This window comes from Piliocolobus tephrosceles, chromosome 6 (assembly GCF_002776525.5).
Source record: "Piliocolobus tephrosceles isolate RC106 chromosome 6, ASM277652v3, whole genome shotgun sequence".
Lineage (NCBI taxonomy): Eukaryota > Metazoa > Chordata > Mammalia > Primates > Cercopithecidae > Piliocolobus > Piliocolobus tephrosceles.
In genome coordinates, this window is record NC_045439.1 from 76027604 (window position 1) to 76043219 (window position 15616).

The 15616-nt window shown below is 37.1% G+C and overlaps 1 protein-coding gene across 2 annotated transcripts in view; it reads left to right on the top strand.

Moving 5' to 3' along the window:
• DMXL2 (Dmx like 2) overlaps nt 1-15616 on the top strand; it is a 179364-nt gene that overhangs the window by 44752 nt on the left and 118996 nt on the right. For both annotated transcript variants that reach the window (XR_002734719.2, XM_023227160.2), the window contains exons 3-6: nt 1786-1857; nt 5403-5481; nt 6319-6454; nt 7127-7193. Coding sequence is in view for 1 of the 2 variants with exons in the window: in XM_023227160.2 (XP_023082928.2) it covers nt 1786-1857; nt 5403-5481; nt 6319-6454; nt 7127-7193 (354 nt within the window). In the remaining variant the exon portion in view is untranslated. The remainder of the gene's footprint in view (nt 1-1785; nt 1858-5402; nt 5482-6318; nt 6455-7126; nt 7194-15616) is intronic.

A 15616-nucleotide genomic window follows, 5' to 3' on the forward strand; every position in this document is an offset into this window, starting at 1 on the left:
GAGTGTTTTCCAACTCGGTTCCATTCTCCCCATCACTTTCAGGTACACCAATCAAACGTAGATTTTGTCTTTTCACATAGTCCCATATTTCTTGAAGGCTTTGTTCGTTTCTTGTCACTCTTTTTTCTCTAATCTTGTCTTCTTGCTTTATTTCATTGAGTCAATCTTTAATCTCTGATATCCTTTCTTCTGCTTGACCGATTCAGCTATTGATAATTTGTGTATGTTTCATGAAGTTCTCGTGCTGTGTTTTTCCACTCCATCGGGTTATTTATGTTCCTCTCTAAGCTGGTTATTCTAGTTAGCAATTCATCTAGCCTTTTTTGAAGGTTCTTAGCTTCCTTTCTTTGGTTTAGAATATGCTCCTTTAGCTCAGAGGAGTTTGTTATTACCCACCTTCTGAAGCCTACTTCTGTCAATTAGTCATTCTCCATCCAGTTTTGTTCCCTTGCTGGTGAGGAGTTGTGATTCTTTGGAGGAGAAGAGGTGTTTTGGTTTTGGGAATTTTCAGCCTTTTTGTACTGGTTTCTCCCCATCTTCATGGATTTATCTACCTTTTTTCTTTGATGTTGGTGATGTTGATAGTCTTCCTTTCTGTTTGTTAGTTTTCCTTCTAACAGTCGGGCCCCTCTGCTGCAGGTCTGCTGAAGTTTGCTGGAGGTCCACTCCAGACCCTGTTTGCCTGGGTATCACCAGTGGAGGCTGCAGAACAACAAAGATTGCTGCCTGTTTCTTCCTCTGGGAGATGCTAGGCAGAGCTGTCCTGTAGGAGGTGTCTGTTGGCCCCTACTGGGAGGTGTCTCCCAATCTGGATACACGGGGGGTCAGGGACCCACTTGACGAGGCAGTCTGTCCTGTATGAGAGCTCGAGTGCTGCGCTGGGAGAACTGCTGCTCTCTTTAGAGCTGTCAGGCAGGGACGTTTAAGTCTGCTGAAGCTGCACCCACAGTCACCCCTTCCCCCAGGGGCTCTGTCCCAGGGAGCTGTTGGTGGGCTCTGCTTAGTTCAAACTTCCCGGCAGCTTTGTTTACACTGTGAGGGTAAAACCACCTACTCAAGCCTCAGCAATGGAGGATGCACCTCCTCCCACCAAGCTCGAGCATCCCAGGTCGACCTCAGACTGCTGTGATAGCAGTGAGAATTTCAAGCCAGTGGATCTTAGCTTGCTGGGCTTCGTGGGGGTGGGACCCGCTGAGCCAGGCACCAGAGAAAATTTCCTGTTCTGCCGGTTGTGAAGACCGTGGGAAAAGTGCAGTATCTGGGCCAGAGTGTTCTGTCCCTCCTGGTACAATCTCTCACAGCTTTCCTTCGCTAGGAAAGGGAAATACCCCAACCCCTTACACTTCCCGTGTGAGACAATGCCCCACCCTGCTTCAGCTCACTTTCCCTGGGTTGTACCCACTGTTCAGCCAGTCCCAGTGAGATGAACCTGGTACCTCAGCTGGAAATGCAGGAATCACCCGCTTTCTGCATCCATCTCGTTGGGAGCTGCAGACCAGAGCTGTTCCTATTCGGCCATCTTGCCAGCTGTCCATCCAAATATGATTTGTTTGAATAGATCAGCCTTGTATTTGATGTGTAAAATAAAGCCTGCTGAATTTTTTGATAACAGAGGAGAGACTCTTAACTCCAGTACACTTCCAGGTATATTTATGGAAGGAAATAAACCATGAATACTGTATTGAGATTATATTATATGTAATCAGTTTATACATTATTATGAAAAGGAAGATACCTTTATTTTACCCTTTTCTAGATATTAATGCTATATTTATTCTTTTTTAGATTGCAGCTTCATATGGTAATGCTGTTTGTATATTTGAGCCCTTGGGCATAAATTCTCATAAAAGAAATTGTGTAAGTATTAACCAATAATATAATACTTTTAGAATCTAGTTAACTTTAGAATCCAATTGATGTTAATAAAGGCTCCTTAGGAGCTAGTGCTGAACATAGACTAGAGTATCAGTGAAAAATTGGTCTAATGCTTTATGTTAGGATCCTTACATTCACTGGGGATACATCCCTAGTGCTTTTAGAAACCCAAGTCTCTAGAATATTGCAAATTGAGATTTCCTGTGTTAATTGAGAGCTATCCTAGTTTGAACTACTCTTATTTCTTACCTGGATTACTAATCTCTATCTGATATCTGGTTTCCTGCTGCCTTCAACCCCAGTCTCTATTCTCAGTAGAGCAGGTCATGACATTTTTCTGCTTAAAAGTTTGTAATGGTTTCATATTTCTCTCTCTCTCTTTTTTTTTTTTTTTGAGACAGTGTCTCACTCTCCCTAGGCTGGAGTGCAGTGGCATGATCACTGCTCACTGCAGCCTCAACCTGTCAAGTGATCCTCCCACCTCAGCCTCCTAAGTAGCTGGGACTACAGGCATGCACCACCATGGCCAGCTGATTTTTAAATTTTTTGTAGAGATGGGGTTTCCCTGTGTTGCTCAGGCTGGTCTTGAACTCTGGGGCTAAGCGATCCTCCCGCCTCAGCCTCCCAAAGTGCTGGGATTATGGGCATGAGCCACCATGCCCAGCTGCTCCGTACTTCTTTCAGATAAAAAGCCAAAAGTGTTTTGTAGACTACGACTTCCCTTCTACGCAGTCCCACACTTACTACATCTCAGAGCTCACCTCCTAAATTCTTGTCCTCTCTGGTTCTACTCTGGCCACATTGGCATTTGTACTGTTTCTCAGTTAACCTTCCCTCTTTGAGCCTTTGTGTTGGTTGTTTCCTTTGTCAGGAATGTTATTCCGCCAGATATGTCCAAGGATAGCTCCCATAGATCCTTTAGGTCTTTGCTCACTAATATCTTGACAATGAGGTTTACCTTGACCACCCTTTAAAAAATTGTACCCCTGCTTGTCTTGCTATTTAAAAATTTTTTTACAGCATTTATTTATTATTGTTTGCTATGTAGAATGTTATCTAAAGGAACGTAAGGGTAGGAAACTTTGTTTCTTTTTTTCACTGATGAATCCCCAGTACTTAGAGCAGTATCTGGAACAGCCAGATGTGGTGGCTCACACCTGTAATCCCAACATTTTGGGAGACCAAGGCGCATGGAACACGAAGTCAGGCGTTTGAGATGAGCCTGGCCAACATGGTGAAACCCTGTGTCTACTAAAAATACAAAAATTATCTGGGTGTGGTGGCACACGCCTATAATCCCAGCTACTCAGAAGACTGAGGCAAGAGAATCGCTTGAACCCAGGAGGTGGAGGTTGCAGTGAGCCTGGACTGTGCCATTGCACTCCAGCTTGGGCGTCAGAGCAAGACTCCATCTCAAAAAAAAAAAAAAAAAAGTATCTGGAACATAGTAGATATTCCTAAATGTTGGTCAAATGAAGGAGTTTAAAAAGCTCACTTATCAGCTCAGCTAAGTGGTTAGGCATACCACATTGTGAACCATTCAGATTCACACTGGGTGCTATATTATATTTGTCTTACTTAACGTTCAAAACATCTAATGTGGTTAGAATTAAAAAGTACTGCATGCATTAAATTTTTACTATCACTCAAATAATCAAAATTGCAAATGCTAAATCTGAATGCTGAGTATATATTTACAAGTAATATTTAAAGTATATTTTTAAGTGAAATGCCTTAAAACAAATGGTTTTGGAATTTTTTCATTGAATATATGTATTTGGATATATCTTTTTACATTCCCCTAAAACAGTATAAATTAAAGTATTAATCTTTCCCTATAATAGTATTATGAAATGGATATCAAATTTTGGACTACTTAAGAGTCACCTAGAGCACATACTAAAAATTTAGGTTTCCAGGTCTCATTCCCCAAATTTCTTCAAGATACTTGCTCCACAGATTACACTCTAAGGAACACTAAAGGAAAGGGTGTTAGGGATGTCTATAATTTTAGGAATTATTTAATTACTACACTAAAATAGATTCGTTGAACAGTATTTAAAATCGTGTTATGCTGTTGTGATTGTTGTTTGGTCAGCAGTGGTAGGGTTTAAAACTAACATTTTCTCTGATTATAAAATGTATAATTATTTTTGGATAATGAAGTGCAGGGTTTGCAGATACATACACACATTTCCCACCCCCCCGGCCCCGACACATTTTTTTTTACAGAGTCTTTCTCTGTCACCGAGGCTGGAATGCAGTGGTGTGATCATAGCTCACTGTAACCTCAAACTTGTGGGCTAAAGTGATCCTTCCACTTCAGCCTCCGAAGTAGCTGGGTCTGCGGGCATGAGCTACCATGCCCAGCTAATTTTTAAATTTTTTATAGAGATGGGGGTCTTGCTATGTTGCCCAGGCTGGTTTCAAATTCCTGGCCTTAAGCAATCCTCCTGTCATGGCCTCCCAGACTTTTGGAATGCAGCTGTATTTTAAAATTCTGCCTCGAGGTAGTCAGGAAACCTTGTATACATTTAAAAATTGTTAAATATTCTTAAAATACTATAACATGAAAGGGCATTACCGTTTAAAAAGTATTATTTGCCAAGCAGTTAACATATAGCTTGCCTAAGGTAACATAGCTTTGCAAAGCTTTTCAAAAATGTCCTCTCACAAAAGGACATTTTATATTTATGTACTACAAAGAAATATATAAACTTTTGTTTACTTAGAGAATGTATTTCATGTCAAAGGTTTTTGACTTTTAAACTTTAAATCACCTTTTAGAATGAAAATATTAAGAAAATAGGATAGAAATTATTCAGATATAAAGTTTGTGGATTATATATACAATATAGTGCAGATGGGTTGACTTTTGGGGAGATATATCTAGTTTTCTTTTAGATATTGAGTCCATGGGATTATGACAATTTGCATTTCTTCCTAACGTGCATTTATTTTGTGTTAATAAACATTTATTTAACATCTTTGTGCCAGCCATTAGAAACTCTGAAGATAACAGAAATTGTTATGACACAGTTTCTGTCCTTGAAGAGTTGCAGTTTAATGGGAGAGTCAGATGTATAAACAAATACTAATTCCATGTGATCAGTGTTATAATGGCAGAATGTAAAAGTGGTATTGGTGCTGCCAGGATGTCAGAGAAGGCTTCATAGCAGAGATGATGAGTTAGCTAATCTTAGTGGAAGGATAGGGGTTTGCAGAAGGAGACGTGAGGAATAGGATATCCTAAATATAAGAAGGTATTTATGGGCATGGAAGGAAGCCTGAGAGAACCTGCTTTGTTTGGGCATGGCAAGGAGCTCAGTATGGTATAATAAATAGTAGTGGAACCAGTGAAAGTTACATTAAAAACATTATATGAAAATAATAGTGAAATATTTTCATCTTTGTTTCAGATCATAAGGTCTTAAGTTGAAGAAAATGATAAAATGGTAGTGTTTTGGGATATTATTTTAAAAACATCTTTTTCTTTTTTCTTATTTCTTTTTGTCTATATATTTCAGCAACTCAAGTGCCAGTGGCTTAAAACTGGGCAGTTTTTTTTGAGTTCTGTGACATACAACTTAGCATGGGATCCTCAAGGTATTTAGCAATCATATTTAAAATTATTTAAATTAAATATTTGTTTTAAATGTATGATAATAATGTGATATAGTCTCCCATAAAAAGAAAATGATCAATATATTATATTTTCTTTTTGTTGACAAATACAATTTTTCCTTCTTGGTATACAGTGCTTTGTACAATGCTTAATTTACTAATTTCTGTGTTTTCCCCTGCCTTTCAGTGTTTTATTTCAAGAAACAGTTATGATTTGTTTCCTAGTTAACGTGTGCTGCCCTTTATTCTTGTTGTATTTGCTAAGAAACACGTTGGAAATAAAACAGAGACCGAAAAAACTTGAACTCATTTTATCATTTGTATCAGGAAATTAGTACCTTTAATTTTGAAAAATTACTAACCTCTAATGATAATAGCTGTTGTCCCTTTTTATATTCACAATTAATAAGGATTATTTTTATATTTCATGTATAAAACCACATTTTATTAATTTGTAGTTATGCCTTATATTTTGAGGACATTTTATGTGGTATATATCAGAGTTTTGGGGAGTTTGTTATTCTATTAATACATTTGCTGTTAGTTTTTTTGACTTGCTTGATAATAATAGCTCTTTGCCAGTAAGCTTTACTTTGTTGTTCTCAAATCTTCCTTAAGAACTACTCTTTGTTGTCCAGAAGATTCTTTTTTTTCTTCTAAGGGACTTTAAAAAATAGATATATACCAAGTGTTTTTCATTGGCGATATTGCTTACTTTTCACATAATGTTAATAGTTTACGGATCTAAACAGAAGCCTATGTGCATGTATTTCCCTATATAATATTTGCCTATTCATCATAACATTCTTTAATTTTCAGATAATAGACTGTTGACAGCAACCGATTCCATTCAGTTGTGGGCTCCTCCAGGAGATGATATTCTGGAAGAGGAGGAAGAAATTGATAATAAAATTCCTCCTGTTTTAAATGATTGGAAGTGCATCTGGCAGTGCAAGTTAGTGTCTATTTCTATTGTTATATTCATTAATTAAAAGCAAATGCTTCCTAAAATATGTTTCCTTTCACAAAGATCTTTATTTTTTGATGGTACCATTGCATTTAGAAGCCTAAAAAGTAGATTTTTTTCTAACCCAACCCCGTATAATAGCATTCTTTAATTTGTGCTAGTTAATCATGTAAAAAAAGGATGAAAGTATTTTCATAGTTATAGCCCCAGGACAGGAGTTGACAGGGTTGATACATAGGAATTACTCATTAATAGGTTGAGATAAGGATGGGGAGGGGGAAGATGTGAAAGTTGCCAGCCACTCTTTCAAGTGGAAGATGTACTGTTAACAGTCATATAGATTATGTGACAATGACAAAGACTAGTCAGGGATGATGATGAGCTCAGCTTTTAACATGTTATATTTAGGATGTTGGTGGGACATGTAGGTGGAGATATACTGTATTCATGTTACCTACATTCTTCTTTTCCCAAAGTGAATGTTGGATTAGTTTTAATTAATTTATATTGTTATGGAGGTGAAATATTTTGTTTATATTTTTAGGGAAGCAAAAACAGTCTTATTCTGAGGACTCTGATGTTACAAAATCTCATCTTGACCATTTTTATATACAGTACACCCGATTTTAAAAGTGCTAATTGCCTAACTCTCTTTTTTAGAACCTCAGTATCTGTACATTTGATGGAATGGTCTCCTGATGGTGAATATTTTGCTACTGCTGGAAAGGTAAAGGATCAAACAAAAACATATGAAAGAAACAATGAAGGAATTAAAAATATTCCTTATTTATTTTTATTTTCAGTTTTTTCATCTGTAGAACTGGGCTAATCCTCCTTGGCAAAGCTGGCCTGAAGAATATAAGTGGTGTTTGTAAAAGACCTGGTGTTGTGCTCACAGGTTGTAGGCACTAGGGAAATAATGGCTATTCTTGTTACTCTTATTTGACCTTGGCTCATTTGCATTTTTAAAAACTAAGTTTTGTGTTTAAAAATAGCGTATGTACATAACTTAAAAAGTAAAGTAATACTGGATTCACAATGAGAAGATGTACTCCTTGCCTCATTATTCCCACGCTAATTCCTGTGTTCAGGAGGCAATTATTTGTCAAGTTGAATATTTTGGTATTTCCTTCCATGTCCTTGAGTAACTTGAGGTGCTCCCATTTCTTGATTCTCTCTGCCCATAATTCTCTCTGAGTTATGTGAATTAATTTTTTCCTTCCCACTGTAGAAGCTGAGGCTTTAGCTTGATAAAGGGAAGGGGTTGATATCCCCAACCTCATCTTCAAATCTAATACATACACATATTCATTTCACTTGCTCCTGTCTTACTGATGTAGGTATCTCATGATTTTGGGTAAATCATAGTTATTGTTTACATTATTAAGATTGTACAGAATATTCTTAATGGCAATTACTTTAGAGATAATAATTACTGTGTTTTGCGGTTTGCTTTTTTCCCTATATACCTAATTCATCCTTAGAACTGCTTTGACTCTGTTCTCAGTATAATCTCACATAGGAGGTGTTCTGGGAACATGAGTTCTCTTTGCTCTCATTCAGCTTAATTGCTCTACCAGTCTAAAATAGCAGAGCTACCATTTTCGGGTTTTATTTTTACCAACTTTAGGAAATTCTCTTTGCCTCTCTCCTTTGTTGAATTTTCTGTTTCTTGGCATCATTTATCTTCCTTTTTTCTTGTTTGGATGGCGATATCCCCCAATAGGTTCCGGAAGAAAGGTGAATAGGAAAAAACACTTCTCAGGCCTTACATGTCTGAAAGATTTTTTTCTTACGCTTGATTTTCTCGGACATAGAATTGGGTTGAAAATCACTGACCCTCGATCTTATATCTCAGTAAACTTTTTTTATTGATATATGTGTGGGATACATGTGATATTTTGATACATGTGTAATGTATAATGATGGTCAAATTAGAGTATTTAGGATATCCATCACCTCAAACGTTTATCTCTTTTTTTTGGGAACATTTCAAATCTTCTAGTTAATTGAAATATACAGGCTGGGCACAGTGGCTCACGCCTGTAATCCCAGCACTTTGGGAGGCTGAGGCAGGCGGATCACGAGGTCAGGAGATCGAGACCATCCTGGCTAAAATGGTGAAACCCCATCTTTACTAAAAAAAAAATACAAAAAAAATTAGCCAGGTGTGGCGGTGGGGGCCTGTAGTACCAGCTAGTGGGGAGGCTGAGGCAGGAGAATGGCATGAACCCGGGAGGCAGAGCTTGCGGTGAGCTGAGATGCGCCACTGCACTCCAGCCTGGGCAACAGAGGGAGACTCCGTCTCAAAAAAAAAAAAAAAAAAGAAATATAGAATATATTATTGTTAACCATAGCCACCCTACTGTACTATTGACCACTATAACTTATTCCATCTATCTGTGTATTTGCACCAACTAACCAACTTCTCTTCATCTCCTTTTTTAGCTGCCACATAAGATTGAGAAAATGTGGTATTTTTTCTTTCTGTGCTTGTCTTATTTCACATAACATAATGACCATATGTGTTACTACAAATTATAGGATTTTGTCCTTTGTACAGCCCAATAGTATTCCACTGTGTATATTTACTACATTTCATTTATCCCTTCATTTACTGATGGGCATCTAGGTTGATTCTATATCTTGGCTATCGTGAATAGTGTTGCAGTAAGCATGGGAGTGGAGCTATCCCTTTGATATACTGATTTTCTTTGCTTTGGATAAATACCCAGTAGTGGGATTGATGAATTGTATGATAGTTCTAGTTTTGTTTTTTGGAGAAAACTCCATGCTGTTTTCCATAACCACTGGCACCTGAGCAAGCTGACTGTAGGCCTAAAGACTGGTCCTCCTGGACCTGTGACTGCTGGTGTCCATGTATGCTGCCTGGGAGCCCAAGGGCCAGCATGCCTGCCTGCCTCTGCCACCACGTGTGCCCCAGAACTGGCCTGTCTGGTGTCCCTGTCTGCAGCAAAGCCTCACCACAGCCTCTGCTACCAACCACAACCTAAGACAATGAGTAACTCACAGACACTGCTGACACTGACAAAGAATGAAAGTGAAGTGCTGACACTGAAGAATAAAAGTGGCTGAAGAAATTGTATGAAGATGACTCTTCTTCTCTCACCCAGAACCAAAGCCAAAGAATACTATCCAACTAACACCACAACATCTGGGGGACCTGTTAAATCTGAAACTCATGTCTTTCAATTCTGAGAGATTATTTTGTATTATTTCTTTTGTGTTATTTCCTTCTCTCTCTGGATCTTTTCTTATTCAGATATGGATACTTTTACACTAATTCTCTGTTTTAGTATTTTCCCCCTTTACTGTTTTCCACTTGTTCATCTTTTTCTTTTAATTTCTGGGGGACTTTTCAGATATAACTTCAAAGTAATTTTTTTCTGCTATTAAATTTTTAATTTTTAAGAGGTTTTAAAATGCTCTGATTTTTTTTAAATTACAAAATATTTCATAAATTAAAAAAGTATATATAAAACATGTTGTATAAGATATAATAAACAGGCCGGGTGCGGTGGCTCAAGCCTGTAATCCCAGCACTTTGGGAGGCCGAGACGGGCAGATCACGAGGTCACAAGATCAAGACCATCCTGGCTAACACGGTGAAACCCCGTCTCTACTAAAAAATACAAAATAGCCGGGCAAGGTGGCAGGCGCCTGTAGTCCCAGCTACTCGGGAGGCTGAGGCAGGAGAATGGCGTGAACCCGGGAGGCCGAGCTTGCAGTGAGCTGAGATCCGGCTACTTCACTCCAGCCTGGGTGACAGAGCGAGACTCCGTCTCAAAAAAAAAAGAGATATAATAAACAATTAAACAAATACACATGTACCCTGCTCCTCAACTTGAGACAAAGAACATGAAACAAATGGGTCCTTTATCTTTCTCCATGCATCTCCTTCCTCTCTTCCCACCCCAGGCAACCAGAATCCTGATTTTCATGTTTATTATTTTATTTAAAAAAGTTTCATTCATCTAAATTCCCAAATAAGATAATATTTAGTTTTCCACAGTTTTGAACTTCACAGAGTTTGTGTTTTTCTTTTTCTTTCTTTTTTTTTTTGAGACTGAGTCTCAATCTGTCACCCAGGCTAGCGTGCAGTGGCACAATCACGGCTCGTTGCAGTGTCGACCTCCTGGGCTCAGGCAGTCCTCCTACCTCAGATGGGACTACAGGTGTGCACCATCTAGGTGTGCACTAGTTTTTAGTTTTTTTTTTTTGTTTGCTTGTTTTTTTTTTTTTTTTTTTTTTAGAAATAAGATTTCATTATGTTGCCCAGGCTGGTCTCTTTTCCCTTTATTTGTGATGACTTAAATTTAAAAAAGTTTTCTTCAATCATGAACAGAAATGTACTGAACTCCTCTGTACCCATCACTTAGCTTCAGCAGTTGTCACTCGGCCAATCTTATTTCATCTGTACTACTTCTCCCCCAGTTGGATTATTTAGGCTTGTGTCACTGATGTCATTCGTCTGTAAATATTTAAGTATCTACTTTTGAAGTATAAAGATTTTACAAAAATATCCACAATATATTGTGGGTTAAATGTAGTTTGAATCTTGTTTAGGAAAATTTCTTACTGTGATGCTATAAAAGTATTCTATTTTCTCCTAAAATCATAATATTTAATCTCTTATAATTAAGTCCCTAATCCAAATGAAAGTTGTCTCAATAACATTTACTGAATAGTTCATTCTTTTCCCACTGATCTGCCACGCCATTCTGACGTGTGTTAAATAATGCTGCAGCAGATGTCTTATACATGTCTGTTAGGCTCTTGTGTGGATTTCTCTTGGATATATACATAGGAATAGAATTGCTGGGTTATATGTTATATGTAACGTGTATATATATACACACACATATATATAGTATGTCAGTTGATCATAGCTCACTGTAACCTTGAACTCCTGGGCTCAAGCGATCCTCCTGCCTCAGCCTCCTGAGTAGCTGGGACTACAGGCATGCCCACCATGGCTGGCTAAGTTTTATTTATTTATTTTTTTGGTAGAGATGGGATCTCCTTATGTTGCCCAGGCTGGTTTTGAACTCCTGGCCTCAAGTGATCCTTCTGTTTTAGACTCCCTAAGTGTTGGGATTATAGGTGTGAGCCACTGTGCCTGGTCTCCTTGTAGTTTTAAAGTGCATTTCCCTGATTATTAATGAGGCTAAATACCTTTTCATTTATTTATTGGGTATTTGGATGACTGATTTAAAAGAAAGTAACTGGGCAAGTTCCTTGCCCGTTTTTAAAATAGTTTTTGGTGTTTTGTTGGTTTGTAGGAGTTCTTTATTGTGGATATGAGCTTTTTGTCAGTTACATGTTTTGCAAAGATCTTCTCCCACTCCATTAGTTGCTCATTCGTTCTCTTAAGGGTATCTTTTGATGAATAGAGATATTTGATTTTAATGTCAAATATATCAGTGTTTTTCTGAGTCCTATTTAATAAGTTTTTCCTACTCTGAGATTCTGAGGATTTTCATATGTTATATAAGCTTCTAGACCAGAGTTGTTTTAAGTTTTTTTGTGCTGTGAATTCCTTTGGAAATCTAGTGAAGCCTATAATAACCTTCCTCATAGTATGATGTTTTTAAATGCGTAAAATAAAGTATGTAGCATTGCAAAAGAAATAAATTATTGAAATACAGCTTCAAGATATTAAAAAATACATTTGTGATAGAGACATTGTGTACTTTTAAATTAATGTGTTCAGTAACAGAAATTGCACTTAAAATATGGGCAGTTTTAATTGTGTTTAGCTATTGTATGTGGAATTAAAACTTCAATATCTCACTTTATAAGGTGAGGATAGGCTTTCCAAGAATAACAAAATTCACTGAAGGCTTTTTGGGTTGATCTCTAGTTGTAGAAACGTTAAACTTTACTGTTTTATTGCTCAGCAATTAGTTGGCACAGAGGTAGTTGCTTAACGGTTGTATGAACAATATAGACAGGAAGACTGCAATCATGTGCTGTTTAGTAGCAGTTCCAATAACTAACAATTTCAAAGTAGAAATGAGTGTAAAAAAATGTGATATGAAAACATCTTTGATTCTGTTAGAGACATAGTCATATGTACTGCCAATACTACTTTGGTTTGTTTTTTTCAATTAGCATTTATGAAAATAAGTAATCGTTTTTCCCCATTAAGGTTTGTGGTACCTTTGGGTCTCAGTTTTCTTGGTTTCTTCAGAAGCAGACCCTGAGATAAGGATTCAAGTGTAAGTAATTGATATGGGGGAATGATCACATGAAATATTTTGGATTGGAGGCAGGGAAGTAAAGGCACTTAATGACCTTTGTTAAGTGTATTAAGAAGCTTGAATCTCTGGGTCCTCTGGGAGCCCGTGTTCCTCACTTGCATCATGTTCCTTACACATGTTCTTCACACATATTAGTTGAAGGCGGGTGAGGGCCAGGCATCAGTTCTCAGCACTCATAACCAGCTCCTGGAAAACTTCAGACAAAAAGATGTAGATGCTTGCAGTTGAAACTGGCACACCAAAATGGTAAGGCATGATGGGATACAAATGATGTGTCAAAAGTAACTTTTGTATCTTGTAGTCTATCCACAGGACATTTGGGTCAGAGGACCTCAGGCCAAGAACCTCTGGTCTAGAATATGGACATTTTATGTTTTGTCTTTCACATTTAGGTCTAAAATCTATGTGAAATAATGTTTAGGTGTGATTTGAAGAAGGTCAGGTTTTGTTTTTTCCTTATGGATATCTGGTTGTCTTGAACAATTTATTGGAAAAAATCTTCCCTTTATTCATTGTTCTACATTACCACTTTTGTCATAAAATCAAATGTCCATATCTCTGTAGGTCTGTTTCTGGGCTCTTTTCTCTAGTTCATTGGTCTTTCCTTGTACTAGTGCCACCTGACTTAATTGCTGTAGCTTTAAATTAAGTCTTGATATCTGGTAGGGCAAGTCCTACCCTCTTTTCTTGTTTAAGATCATCTTATCTATTCTTGGCCCTTTGCATTTCTATATGAATTTTAGAATAAATGATAAATTTCACAAAGCAAACAGAACACCTCTTATGTTTCTGATTGATACCGCTTTGACTGTATAGGTCATCTTTACTATATTGAGTCTTCCAATTTCTGAACATGATGTATCCGTTCATTTATTTTAGACCTTTTTTTCCTCAGTAATGTTTTATAATTTTCTCTGCGAAGGTCCCAGATATCTTTTGGGATTAATTCCTAGATATTTGATGTCTTTGATACTGTTATAAATGGAGTCATTATGTAAATTTTGGAAAAATAATTGTTATTGGTATATAGAAATGCAGTTTTTGTATATTGGCTTTATGCCCAGCACCCTTACTAAACTCATTAATTCTAATAATTCCTCTGTAGATAATTTTGGATTTTATATGTACACAATAATATCATCTATGAATAATGAAAGCTCTAGTTCATCTTTTGTCACTCTCCCATGTTTCGTATTTTTCCTTTTTTTTTTTTTTAACCACAGTGTCTAGGACCTCTAGTAGAGTGCTGAATAAATGTGGTGATAACAGGTATCTTTTTCTTGTTCCCAGTCTCAAAGGGATACCCTTCACTGTGTCATCATAAATACAATGTTTACTGTTGATGTTTGTGGTAGATACTTTTTTTTCAGATAAAGAAACTTTCCTTCTATTTGTTGTTTGCTAGGTTGTTTTTCTGAACCACAAACGATACAGAATTTGAGCAAGCATTCTTTCTGCATCTAATGAGACAATTTTTATCTTTTTTTTGGAGACAGAGTCTCGCTCTGTCACCCAGGCTGGATTGCAGTGGCACAATCTCAGCTCACTGCAGTCTCAGCTTTCCAGGTTCAAGTATTTCTCCCATTTCAGCTTCCCAAGTAGCTGGGACTACAGGTACCCATTACCATGCCCAGCTAATTTTCGTATTTTTGGTAGAGACAAAGTTTCACCATTTTGACCAGGCTGGTCTCGAACTCCTGACCTTAGATGATCCACCTGCCTCAGCCTCCCAAAGTGCTGGAATTACAGGTGTGAGCCACCGTGTCTGACCATCTTTTAAATCTTTTAATAAGATGAAATACATGGACCGATTTTGTAAACCTTGTATTCCCGGAACCATTCCAACTTTATTATAATGTATTATCCTTATTGTATTTGATTTGCTGATCTTTTGTTTAAGATTTATGTGTTAGAGTGAGATTCGGCCAATAATTTTCCCATTTTCATAATGTCCTTGACAGATTTTTATGTTGATGTTATGCTGGCGTTATAAATGGGTTGGAAAACTCTCTCGTGAAGATTTTATGTAAGATTGATATAGTTTTATTCTTAAGTATTTGCTGGTGAAGCCATCTGGATCAGGAATTTTCTTTGTGGGATTCAGTTTTTTAAATTATTCAGATTTTCTTTTTCTTTCGCATGTCAGTTTTGGTAAGTTGTGTTTACCTATAATATTTTGGTTTTATTTAGATTTTCAAATTTATTGGCACAAAATTGTGTAAAACACCCTATTTTTAAATATCTATAATACATGTATAATGATTTCTTCTTCAGTTTTGATATTAGTTATTTGTGCCTTCCCTCTTTCTTCATTCATCACAATTTTATAAGTCTTTTTACTTATATCAATTTTATAAGTTTATCAATTTTATAAGTCTTTTTACTGCCCTAAAAGTCTTCTGTGCTCTGCTTATTTTTAACTCTGGCTACCCCTGCTTAGTTGTTAGTGTTATCTTTTCTACTTTTAAATGTTGGAGTACCCAGGGCTCTTCTAGTCTCAAAAGTTTCTGATGCCATTTAAATACCATTTTTGTATGCTGATGACATTCAAATTTGTATTTTTTGCCTGTACCTCGCCCCTGATCTCCACTTCCCCACCCCCTGATGGCTCACCTTTAGAATATATCCACAATTTGCTTACTTCTTTCCACCTCCACTCTTATAATCTGGTTGAAGCCACCATTATTTATCACTTGTATTATTGTATTAAATTAATTGGTTTCCCAATTTTTGCTGCACTTCTGTACCATCTGTGTTCAAACCAGCAGGTGGAGTGATTTTTTTTTTTTTTTTTTTTTTTGAGACGGAGTCTCGCTCTGTCGCCCAGGTGGGAGTGTAGTGTCGCGATTTTGGCTCACTACAACCT